The 13,364-nt window shown below is 40.2% G+C and overlaps 1 protein-coding gene across 3 annotated transcripts; it reads left to right on the top strand.

The window, feature by feature from the left end:
• Nucleotides 1–6,027: 6,027 nt before the first annotated feature.
• Nucleotides 6,028–13,164, top strand: LOC128694833 (uncharacterized). 3 transcript variants are annotated; one of them, XM_053785156.2, is made up of 6 exons: nucleotides 6,106–6,148; nucleotides 6,401–6,444; nucleotides 6,773–7,524; nucleotides 7,929–8,177; nucleotides 8,720–8,815; nucleotides 10,818–13,164. In XM_053785156.2, the coding sequence occupies exons 3-6, from the start codon at nucleotides 6,781–6,783 to the stop codon at nucleotides 10,995–10,997; spliced, it is 1,269 nt and encodes a 422-aa protein (XP_053641131.1). In that variant the 5' UTR covers nucleotides 6,106–6,148; nucleotides 6,401–6,444; nucleotides 6,773–6,780; the 3' UTR covers nucleotides 10,998–13,164. The 3 variants fall into 3 exon arrangements, with proteins under 3 accessions (XP_053641130.1, XP_053641131.1, XP_053641129.1); XM_053785155.1 differs by lacking the exon at nucleotides 6,401–6,444 and having other exon boundaries at nucleotides 6,028–6,148; XM_053785154.1 differs by lacking the exons at nucleotides 6,106–6,148; nucleotides 6,401–6,444 and adding an exon at nucleotides 6,155–6,298.
• The last annotated feature ends 200 nt before the right edge of the window (nucleotides 13,165–13,364 follow it).

Below are 13,364 nucleotides of genomic sequence, written 5' to 3'. Positions count from 1 at the left end.
TCATTTATCGCCTGTTCGAAGTCATTTGGCATCAGGATAATATCATATACGCTTGTGTCTACCAAATTCTTTCTCTCTCATAAAAAATTCGTTTAGATCTTCGACTCTCAATCTGGTTAGTGGTTCGTTAAAAACCGAGTCATATTGGGACTTCAGTAGCTCACTCATTTCCTTGGTGTCATCTGTGTAGGACCCATGCCGTTTAAGTAGGGGCCCAATACTGGATGTTGTTCTAGACTTTGATTTGGCATAAGAAGAGAAATACTTTGGGTTTCTTGCAATTTCATTTATGGCTTTTACTTCTCGTGTTTCTTGACTCCTGTAAGATTTCTTTAGCTTTAGTTCGATGTTTGCTATTTATCTGACCAGTGTCTCCCTACGTATTGCAGATGTATTGGCCTCTTTTAGCCGCTCTGTTATTCTTTGCCTTCGCCTGTAAAGGGAGCGTCATTTAAGAGCTAGAGCTTCATTTAAGGAGGTTATTAATAGAGTATTCAAGAGGTTGCTAGTAGAATTACAGTAATTCAACCATTCAAATCATTATGAAGCTCTGTGTAGTCTGCAATCAATCAAACAAACGGGCTTCCACTTGGATAAATTGTCATTTTTGTGGAAATTGGTGTCACGCCCCTTGTGCAGATATCCAAGAACTAGCTACAAGCAGTATTAAAACAGGGAAGTGTTTTTGGGTATGCCCAAATGAGATAAATCTGTGGACTAAAATCACAAGGGTATTAAAAGAGGATAACATCAAAGCTGCTTTCATAGACAACCTGGAAGCTTTCTACAACAGATGGGAACATAAAAAGTCTGGACTGAATGGTACTGCCCTTGATACTGGCCATGTAGTCAGAAACTGTAAGGCTGGAGGTTATGTCCTGGTAGTCAGTAAATGTGGGGCTGATAGTGCTGTCCTGGGAGACAGTAATGGTGAAGCTGGAGGTGCTGTCCTGGGAGACAGTAATGGTGAAGCTGGAGGTGCTGTCCTGGGAGACAGTAATGGTGAAGCTGGAGATTTTGTCCAGGTAGTCGGGAATTATACGCAGGAAGGAATGCATATAAATGACCTCATAGGGGACAGGAGCCGTAGTGGGGAAACAAGTGTAGTCAAAGATAAGATAAAACCAACATTGCAAACTAGAAATACCACAGGAAATAGCAAACAAGAGGACTCCACTAGCAATAGTGAGAATATATTACCAAAAACAACTGGTGGAAGCTCTATTGTTGGTGCTAGGGAGGATAGGAATAAGACAGGTAAACATGCACCAACAGGGAATACAGTCACAGAAACCCAAGGCAAACGGAAACTAAGCCTGTGCACATACTATGCACTTAGTATGTGCAGACATGGGAAATCTGGAAAAACAGATGGGACGTGCAACTATGACCACCCTAGAAAATGCCGTGCCCATATGACAACAGGAAAATGCAAACTCCCTTCCCGTAAGGTTTTTCACCCTGAAATGTGTACCTCTTCAGTACAGGAAAGACTGTGCTATAACTTAAATTGCCAGGCACACCATCTAAAGGGGACAAAAAGATACAAAACATCCAGGCCATGGGAAAACCTGGGTAGCCACAGCCACTCAAGAGGGAGAGGTTTTTTAGTGCCAGGAAGGAAAAAAAACTGGCAGGAAATGGCAGACATCGTACACCAAATCCAGTCATTCCTGGAGTGGAACCACAGTCGATGGCCTCCACTCCAAACCAACAGATACAGATACTAATGCCGGAAAAAAATCCCCCCCCCCAGTACCAACAATACCACCAGTCCGATGACATTCTTCTTTGCAAATATACAGGGTCTAAAGCCAGCAACAAACTACAAAATACCTTTCATCTGTGGACTGCTTGCAGAGGCAAAGGCAATGTTCGCGGCTTTCACTGAGACTCACATAAGGGATCACTTGGACAACGAAATATGGATCCCAGGTTACAACCTATACAGATGTGACAGAGTGAACAGGCAAAAGGGGGGGAGGGGTTGGCCTGTACGTTGCAGAGTCACTTGTCTGCACAGAACTGCTTAATGCCTCAAATGATGTAGTGGAAGTTTTAGCAGTAAAGATCGAGAACCAAAACCTAGTCATTGTGGTAGTCTACAAGCCTCCGGATGCAACATCCCAGCAATTCCAGGAACAGCTGTTAAAAATTGACCACTGTCTGGAAAATCTTCCAGCTCCTGCACCCAACATCTTGCTCCTGGGGGATTTCAACTTAAGGCACCTAAAATGGAGGAATATAGCAAATAATATTGTTGCAGTTATAACACCAGGAGGCAGCTCTGATGAAAACTCACACTCACACGAGCTTTTAAATCTCTGCACAAAATTCAATTTAAACCAGCAAATAATAGAGCCTACTAGAGTGGAGAATACACTAGACCTCATCTTCACTAACAATAATGATCCGATACGAAATGTCACCATATCAAAAACAATATACTCAGATCACAACATAATTGAGGTTCAGACATGTATGCGTGGAGCCCCAGACCGACATAATGAGATTAGTCACAAGGGAGCATTCACCAAATTCAACTTCAATAACAAAAACATAAAGTGGGACCAAGTAAACCAAGTCCTAACCGATATAAGCTGGGAAGATATACTAAGCAACACAGACCCCAACTTATGCCTAGAACAGATTAACTTGGTGGCACTCGATGTTTGCACAAGGCTTATTCCTCTAATTATTATTATAATCAAAAAAGAAGCGCTAAGCCACAAGGACTATACAGCTTATTCCTCTAAGAAAAAGGAGGAGTAGATGTAAAATAGAAAGAGACAGGCGCTCCCTTTACAGGCGACGGAAAAGAATAACAGAGTGGCTAAAAGAGGTCAATATATCTGAAATGCGTAGGGAGACACTGGTCAGAAAAATAGCAAACATCGAACTTAAGCTAAAGGAATTTTATAGGAGTCAGGAATCGCGGGAAGAACTAAAAGCCATAAATGAAATCGAAAGAAACCCAAAGTATTTCTTCTCCTATGCCAAATCAAAGTCTAGAACAACGTCCAGTATTGGGCCCCTACTTAAACAAGATGGGTCGTACACAGATGACAACAAGGAAATGAGTGAGCTACTTAATTCCCAATATGACTCACTTTTTAGCAAGCCGCTAACCAGACTGAGAGTCGAAGATCAAAATGAATTTTTTATGAGAGAGCCACAGAATTTGGTTAACACAAGCCTATCTGATGTTATCCTGACGCCAAATGACTTCGAACAGGCGATAAATGACATGCCCATGCACTCTGCCCCAGGGCCAGACTCATGGAACTCCGTGTTCATCAAGAGCTGCAAGAAGCCCCTATCACGAGCCTTTACCATCCTATGGAGAGGGAGCATGGACACAGGGGTCGTCCCACAGTTACTAAAAACAACAGACATAGCCCCACTCCACAAAGGGGGCAGTAAAGCAACAGCAAAGAACTACAGACCGATAGCACTAACATCCCATATCATAAAAATCTTTGAAAGAGTCCAATGAAGCAAGATCACCACCCATCTAGAAACCCATCAGTTACACAACCCAGGGCAACATGGGTTTAGAACAGGTCGCTCCTGTCTGTCTCAACTATTGGATCACTACGACAAGGTCCTAGATGCACTAGAAGACAAAAAGAATGCAGATGTAATATATACAGACTTTGCAAAAGCCTTCGACAAGTGTGACCATGGCGTAATAGCGCACAAAATGCGTGCTAAAGGAATAACAGGAAAAGTCGGTCGATGGATCTAAAATTTCCTCACTAACAGAACACAGAGAGTAGTAGTCAACAGAGTAAAGTCCGAGGCAGCTGCGGTGAAAAGCTCTGTTCCACAAGGCACAGTACTCGCTCCCATCTTGTTCCTCATCCTCATATCTGACATAGACAAGGATGTCAGCCACAACACCGTGTCTTCCTATACAGATGACACCCGAATCTGCATGACAGTGTCTTCCATTGCAGACACTGCAAGGCTCCAGGCGGACATCAACCAAATCTTTCAGTGGGCTGCAGAAAACAATATGAAGTTCAACGATGAGAAATTTCAATTACTCAGATATGGTAAACACAAGGAAATTAAATCTTCATCAGAGTACAAAACAAATTCTGGCCACAAAATAGAGCGAAACACCAACGTCAAAGACCTGGGAGTGATCATGTCGGAGGATCTCACCTTCAAGGACCATAACATTGTATCAATCGCATCTGCTAGAAAAATGACAGGATGGATAATGAGAACCTTCAAAACTAGGGAGGCCAAGCCCATGATGACACTCTTCAGGTCACTTGTTCTATCTAGGCTGGAATAGTGCTGCACACTAACAGCACCTTTCAAGGCAGATGAAATTGCTGACCTAGAAAATGTACAGAGAACCTTCACGGTGCGCATAACGGAGATAAAACACCTCAATTACTGGGAGCGCTTGAGGTTCCTAAACCTATATTCCCTGGAACGCAGGTGGGAGAGATACATGATTATATACACCTGGAAAATCCTAGAGGGACTAGTACCGAACTTGCACACGAAAATCACTCACTACGAAAGCAAAAGACTTGGCAGACGATGCAACATCCCCCCAATGAAAAGCAGGGGTGTCACTAGCACGTTAAGAGACCATACAATAAGTATCAGGGGCCCGAGACTGTTCAACTGCCTCCCAGCATACATAAGGGGGATTACCAACAGACCCCTGACAGTCTTCAAGCTGGCACTGGACAAGCACCTAAAGTCGGTTCCTGACCAGCCGGGCTGTGGCTCGTACGTTGGTTTGCGTGCAGCCAACAGTAGCAGCCTGGTTGATCAGGCTCTGACCCACCAGGAGGCCTGGTCACAGACCGGGCCGCGGGGGCGTTGACCCCCGGAATTCTCTCCAGGTAAACTCCAGGTCTCCGAAAGCAAAATTATTATTATTATTATAATCAAAAAGAAGCGCTAAGCCACAAGGGCTATACAGCGCTGCTCGAAAGCAAAAGACTCGGCAGACGATGCAACATCCCCCCAATGAAAAGCAGGGGTGTCACTAGCACGCTAAGAGACAACATAATAAGTGTCAGGGATCCAAGACTGTTCAACTGCCTCCCAGTATACATGAGGGGGATTACCAATAGACCCCCGGGTGTCTTCAAGCAAGCACTGGACAAGCACCTAAAGTCGGTACCTGACCAGCCGGGCTGTGGCTTGTACGTTGGATTGCGTGCAGCCAGCAGTAACAGCCTGGTTAATCAGGCTCTAATCCACCAGGAGGCCTGGTCACAGACCGGGCCGCGGGGGCGTTGACCCCCAGAACTCTCTCCAGGTAAACTCCAGGTCCAGGTAATCAGTAATAATAGGTACCTGGGTGTTAGTCGACTGTTATGGGTAGCATTCTGGGACAAAACTGACCTAATTTGCACGAAATGCTCTGCATACCAAAGGGCATTCTGTGTAGTAATATGTCATTGATGTCAGCTAGGCCTGTATACCTTGTACATGTACCTGTAGAAATAAAGATATTATACTATATTATATGGTATAATCAGGCTGATCTAACTTGGGAACTAATTAATGGTCCAAGTCAGACCGAGGAGTTGCCATAAGTGCGTGTTATTTGTGTATTCATGATCCATACACCCTGTCAACTAATTACACGAATACCACCTGTTGGTTAACACTTACACTCACTCACTCATTTGACCATAAACAGAAATATCAATCTCAATCTCAAAATAATGAATCTTAACTAGTCATAAGTTGGCCTGTGATACTCCAATACTGAAACTATGTATAGTGCCAAAACAAAAGCATTCACATTGCTAAACTCACAAACTAGTATTTAGTCACTTGGCCATAATACCAACTTACCTCATAATTTTGTAATATTTTAAACTTAAGATTTAATTTAAGTCTGCCCGAAATGCCTAGCCATGCTAGGTGTTCTAGTGGTACACTCTGTAATTATTATTTTACTACATGTAAACAATACAATAACCAAATTCTGTAAACTCAGCATTGTAATCCTTATAGAGAATAAACTTTGAATTGAATCCAGGATTTATTCCAGCCACTTGTGTATAATAAATATTTCCTGGCGTCCTGGGTGGTCGTACTCTAGAAGGCGTAAACTGTGGTACACCTTAACAATAACAACAATAACAACAACAGCTGGAATAAGGTAGTCATTTTAGGTTAATTTCCGTTAGGTTTCCTTAGGTTAGGTTACATTTATTATATTACTACAAAACACAATTATGTCCACAGCATAACCCATCTAATATTGGCCATTTTTTTAATTGTGTTAATGGTATGCAATACGGACAAGTAGGTAAGACACGTGTACAACAATTATTATAAATTTTTATTTCTTTATGTGGTACATAATCCAAAAAAACAGACCTCTGTGACTTACTTCCAATGGTGTTCTTAGGTCTTTCACTTGGATATGATCCACAACAACCGTCTATGTCCAAGGTATTTATTGCTAGGTGAACAGACAAAAAGGTATTAGGAAACTTGACTTTATTTTGAATCAGTGATGACAATATTATTCATAAAACACAAGTATTAAGCATAATAAATGGTTTTATCATCAAAGCAAGTTACAATAGCACAAAAGTACATTTTATTTTATTGTTTAAGTCTAGTATTTTTGCGTACACAAATATGAAATGGTTGTCTTTATTAAATATTGAAGATGTTTCTAATTTATGGATGAATATCAATATAAACCAGTACTTTCATTTAAATTATTTGCAAATTATAAATTCTTTAAGACTAATAAAAAAGTTCTTTTCCTCAGCAGGAACAATGGGGAAAAATACAATCAACAACCAAAAGAAAAAGTTGGCAAAACTACGCAAAAAAAATGCAGCAAAACAAAATTTAGGGTCACTGTCAATTAAAGATCTTTTAAGACATGCACAGGAACAAATAGATATTTTTCAGTATGATAAAGCTCAGAAATTTTGTCAAGAAGCCTTAAAGCGAGATGCAGATAATGTGGCTGCACTGGAGATATCAGCCAGCTTGTGTCTTGAAGTTGGGAATTTGGAAGGAGCACAACACTGCTTGGGACGAGCCATTACATTAAAACCTGAAGAAGGTTATGAAAAATATATGTCAATGGCACAGTTACTGAATGGTAAAGAGTCTCTCCAGTGCTATCAAAAGGGCATTGAGCTGTTAACAAAGGTAATTAGTGATCTTCAACAATCTGTAAAAGAAAATAAGGAAGTACATTCTGAAAATAACTTGACAGATGTTTCAGTTCAAGAAGAAATGGGCACAGAACAATGTGAATCACAGGATGAGAATAAAGAGACATCACTAACCAGAGTTACAAGGACTAAAAATGAACCAATTCCATCGTGTTCATCAGTTGAAGAACGACAATCAAGCTTTCTTCAGGATCTTTCTTCTGCTCACTGCTCCATAGCAGAATTGTACATGACGGACTTGTGTGATGAAGAGGATGCAGAGAATCTGTGTCATGCCAGTATTGCCAGTGCCATTGAAGTTGACCCCAGCAACCCAGAGGCTTATCAACATATGGTTTGTATATTTCTCTTATAATTTTAATGTGCACTTCACTTAATGCTTAAAAAGAAAGAAGAGTGGAAGGAGAGTACATTGAAAATGTATGCTGTATTTTTTTTTTTTTGGCTTTATATTAAATTTTTGGGTGACATTAATTAGTTAAATAGCATTATGTGGTTTAGGCCTATTATTTTTCTTTGAAAAATTTCCACTTTATTTTTCAGACCATATGGAAAAACACCTTTACATTGACTTGAAACATACACTCTTTATAAACCAAAGCTTTCAGCTGAAAATTTATAGTGTAGACTCCTGGTAGGCATTTTGGGAACCACTTACTATATTAGATGTTTCTGGTTGGCTGATACCATACATCAGTGCTATTAATTATAAACCTGAATTCCTATTTTTCTAAACAGGCCAGTTTTTTCTTGGTGAAACAAGATGTAGATGAAGCAAAGGTACATATACTAAAATCAGTAAAACTCTGGTTACCAAAATATAAAGAAGTGGATGAAGGCAAGGCAGCAGCAGGCACTTTTGACCCAGTAGAGGTGTGCCCCTTGTCATATACAACACGGCTCAATACAGCAAGAATTCTCATAGAAGTAGAAGACTATGAGAATGCAGTGGAAGTTCTTGAAGGACTATTAGAGGAAAATAATGAAGTAAGGCTCAGATATGAGACAGGTGATAGTGTGTTATTGAGCATAAAAATGTGTGATGAGGATCTTGGATAGAGAAACAATTAGTGAAATTTATTAATATTTTTATAAGAAGATATTTAGGGTTCAAATCATGAATAAGGAATTGTCTGATTTACACTTTCACCCTAAAAACTTATCTCTTATCAAAAGACTGTCTATTCCAGTTCCAGTGGTTGCAAATTTCAGTAAAAAAGCAAATATATCTCTAGAATCTCACCTTTAATATGTTATGAAGTACACTGTTAACTTTGTTCTGGGTGGATAAAAGAGAATCAATGTCTTTTAGTTGCATTTAAATTGTAAAGTAATTTTATTAATCTAAATTTTTTATTAGTTATTTATGTGCTCTTGTGTAGTATAGTTTCATTGCACCTGTTATTTATTTAATATGTGAAGCTTTTACAGTATAAACTATTGCAACGAATGTTATATTTGATATATAGAAGTGTCAAATTAATTAATGTTAAATGAATAGCATTATACTAGTATGATATTATTTACAGATTGTAGACACATGGTACTTGCTAGGTTGGACTTCTTACTTGCAAGGAGGAGAACATATGGATTCAGCAAAGTACTACCTCCATCAGGCCATGAAGGTTATTTAAGTTGGATTTGTTTTTTAAATAAATTGGCCATCTACTACTGAGGTAGGATGAGCCAGGAAGAAAGAAAATGCATTCACCAATCTTTCAATAACTGTCTTGCTTGAAATAGACAGACAACCATTCAAATGGCCCTCTGCACTGTAATGTCCCCAACTCTGTTAATATTCTTTTCTATTAATCTCATAGATCCAGTAAATTTTATATTGTTGAACATCTGTCCATTTTTCTGTACTCAAGTGACATCTCAGCATGGCACTCAGTAATTTAAGAGTAGACACACTAATGATGCTTATCTTTTGCCAAATACCATGACACAGTTTACCTTAAAACAACTATATTTGAGGACTTCACAAGCACTGTATGTTTAGTGCTTAGATTTATAATTGAGGGTTTCACTGTGTTGTACATATTGTGAACATGCAACTGTACTCACATCACCAAACTATGTGATGATTCTGTTCTTGAATTGATGGTCCATTAAACTTCATATTGACACTAGCTCCTATGATTGACAAAATAGCAGAGCTACCTCCTGCCTCCTATTGCCTCAGTCATATCCGAGTTCAAAAGGTTGAGGGAGTAAGGAAAAGAAGAGGAGGAAAAGGGAAATGAAAGGGAGGGAGAGAAAGAGGAGGGCAAAAGGATACCCTTATGTGTTTGAAATATTAATGTTCTGGACTATTGTATACTGTGCTAGCAGACAGTGGGTTGCATGTGGGTCCTGTTTGAAAATGCCATGTTTAGTTCTAATACAGTGGACCCCCGGTTAACGATTTTAATCCGTGCAAGAGGGCTCATCGTTATGCGAAATAATCGTTATGCGAATGAATTTTCCCCATAAGAAATAATGGAAATAAAATTAATCCGTGCAAGACGCCCAAAAGTATGAAAAAAAAAATTTTTTACCACATGAAATGTTAATTTTAATACACACAAACTGAAAAAGGCATGCACAATTACATGACACTTACTTTTATTGAAGATCTGGTGATGATTGATGGGATGGGAGGAGGGGAGAGCATTATCTTCTTACTGTTTAGAAGGGGAATCCCCTTCCATTAGGACTTGAGGTAGCAAGTCCTTTTCTGGGGTTACTTCCCTTCTTCTTTTAATGCCACTAGGACCAGCTTGAGAGTCACTGGACCTCTGTCGCACAACAAATCTGTCCATAGAGCTCTGTACCTCCCGTTCCTTCAAGACTTTCCTAAAATGGGCCATAACATTGTCATTGAAATAGTCACCAGCACGGCTTGCAACAGCTGTGTCAGGGTGATTTTCATCTATAAAGGTTTGCAGTTCAACCCACTGTGCACACATTTCCTTAATCTTTGAAGTAGGCACAATGGATTCCACAACTGGCATAGGCTTCTCAGGGTTAGCCCCAAACCCTTCAAAATCTTTCTTAATTTCCATACTAATTCTCACCCTTTTTACCACAGGGTTGGCACTAGAAGCTTTCTTGGGGCCCATGGTCACTTATTTTCCAGAAACAGCACCGAAAACACTGTAATAATACGAAATATTCCGAGTGTATGCTTGGATGTTACCGCGGAGGCTGGCTGGTAAACAATGGGACGGCCGGCACATGTGAGGGCACATTGGACGCGTCTCGGACGAAAATCGGTATGCGGGTTTTTAATCGGTATGCGCGGCAAAAATTTTGCGATAAAAGTAATCGTTATGCGGAAAAATCGCTATGCGATGCCATCGTTATGCGGGGGTCCACTGTACTAGACTTATGTGGAGTTGTAACAGTATCCATAGTCATGATGCAAGTGCAAAATACATTTCTGATACTTCACATGTACATTTGAATCTTAGTAAAAATGTGTTGGAAATAATGGGAGCATAATGTGTTGTTATGTTTGTAAGTTCAGCATGAAGGTCATATGCAAAACAGAGCAGATAAACTTTCTCAGAAAAAGCTAGAAATAGCTTCATTTTTTTTTTTTCTCAGAAAAAGCTAGAAATAGCTTCATTTTTTTTTTTCCAGGTACATAACACAGCTGGTAGTGCTGATGTGCAGTTGATTGAACACGTGAAAGAATTAACACAAAAGCTTGGCCCATACACAGAAGATGAGTCAGTGAATGAGGCAGAAATTGAAGATGAGCTTGAGAGACACTTAGATGAAGGCCTGATACAAGAAGATGAGCAAATGGATACCAACTAATTTTCTTCACCAACTGATTTGCTCTTGCTTTATTTCCACAAATTTTTATAACCAATATGTAATTATGAGTTAATAGCCCTTTTAATTAAATATTTTGTGAATAAAATATATCTCTTAATGGGATATTCAAAGTTATTGGTGTAATATATAGTACAGTAATTAATTATAATTATTAGTAGCCCACCATCGAGTTTGAATAAAGAACAGTATTGGGGTAATAAAAACACTTTTAATAATTCCTTGAATTATGACAAAGTAGTAACTCAAAATCATTCTTAGCACTTACGAACTTTTTTTCACCTTAAAATGGCAGTATTGTATAAGAAACTTCTCTATTATATAGCCACTTAATTTCTTAAATCGTGTCTTGATTCGTTAGGCTCTCACTGGTGTGGCTGTATACTTATGCATATGTAAATATGTGTGTGTGCATATGTATATGTGCATGTATGCATGTGCATATAAGTGTGTGTATATATGTGTGTGTTTGCATGTTCTGTACCTGTTTAAATCTTTGCATATGTATGCCTGTAGTACAGTGGACCCCCGCATAACGATCACCTCCGAATGCGACCAATTATGTAAGTGTATTTATGTAAGTGCGTTTGTACATGTATGTTTGGGGGTCTGAAATGGACTAATCTACTTCACAATATTCCTTATGGGAACAAATTCGGTCAGTACTGGCACCTGAACATACTTCTGGAGTGAAAAAATATCGTTAACCGGGGGTCCACTGTACTTATAAATTTGTAGTGTAGGGAAGGAGGGGTAGGGGTCATCCTAGGAAAGGATGGAGGGAGGAGGCAAAAGAGGCTTTGTGTGCAAGGGGCTTGGACATGCACCAGGCATGTGTGAACATGTTAGACATGAGTGGAGATGAGTGATTTTTTGGGACTTGACAAGCTGTTGGAGTGTGAGCAGGGTAATATTTTGTGAAGGAATTCAGGGAAACTGGTTAGCTGGACTTGAATTCTGAAGGTGGGAAGTACAATGCCTGCACTTCAAAGTAAGGGTTTGGGATATTTACTGTTTGGAGTGACATCTGAATTGTCATGTCTGTGTACCTTTGCAAAGACAGTGATTATGTGTGAATGATGGTCAAAGTGTTGAATGATACTGAATGTGTTTCTTTTTTGGGTCACCTTGCCTTGGTGGGAGATGGCCAATGTGTTGAAAATAAATACATACATGTACAGTGGAATCCCAGATTTCGCACGCACCGGATATCAGACGTTTTGGATTTAGAACACTTTTTTGGGCAAAATTTTGCTCTGAATTTCGTGCCTTCTCCCGGAAATCGTACGTATCAGATGTGTCCGCCCACCAGGACGCCGCCTCAGTCTAGCTCTGTCACTGGTTGAGTGAGCATTCATCCGAAACATTTCGCAATTTTTGTGCTTGTTTATTGATTGGGCCCAAACAAAGTTCCTAGTGCCAGCCTTTTGGTAAAGAAAGTGAGAAACACGATAGAATTCAAGAAGGTGGCGTACGTGTAGCCGAGCTTGCCAGGATGTGTGGCTGTATTTGAAGGGGTTGAGGCTGACCCTGTTGACCCTATGCCTGTTGTGGAATGTATTCTGTCTTTGGGGAAGTCCATGGGGTTGGATGTGAGTGGCCAGGATGTGGAAGAGTTGATGGAGGACTACAGGGAAGGGCTAACCACTGAAGAGCTGCAAGACCTTCAACTGGAACAGCAACAGATTGCAGCTGAGGAATTTGCTTCAGAGAAGGAGGAGGAGAGAGAGGAGATGCCTTCAGTGATTAAGGACATTTGTGTATAGTGGAATGAGGTGCAAACTTTTGTTGAAAAATATCACCCTGACCAAGCTGATACAAGCCGTATCTGCAACATGTTCAGAATTTAGGCAAATCTTAGAGATACCAGAAACAGAACTCTCTGGACAGATTTTTAGTGTGACAGTGGCCCAGTGCCAGTAAAAGACAAAGAAGGGAAGTAACCCCAGAGAGGGCTTTGATACCTGAAGTCCTTATGGAGAGGAATTCCGATTCCAAACAATAACCTCAACTCTCTCTCCCCTCCTTGCCTTCTTCAATAAGCCAACAAGAATCTTCAATAAGAGTATGTAATGTTTATTTATCATTAAAATTAGTTTTATATTTATTTCTCATTGTTTTCTGTATGTAAAACTATTTACCTGGAGTTTACCTGGAGAGAGTTCCGGGGGTCAACGCCCCCGCGGCCCGGTCTGTGACCAGGCCTCCTGGTGGATTAGAGCCTGATCAACCAGGCTGTTACTGCTGGCTGCACGCAAACCAACGTACGAGCCACAGCCCGGCTGGTCAGGAACCGACTTTAGGTGCTTGTCCAGTGCCAGCTTGAAGACAGCCAGGGGTCTGTTGGTA

This window comes from Cherax quadricarinatus, chromosome 45 (genome assembly GCF_038502225.1).
Source record: "Cherax quadricarinatus isolate ZL_2023a chromosome 45, ASM3850222v1, whole genome shotgun sequence".
In the NCBI taxonomy this organism is placed as follows: Eukaryota; Metazoa; Arthropoda; class Malacostraca; order Decapoda; family Parastacidae; genus Cherax; species Cherax quadricarinatus.
Note: the sequence above shows the minus strand (reverse complement) of the source record. Positions and strands in the feature narration are given on the sequence as shown.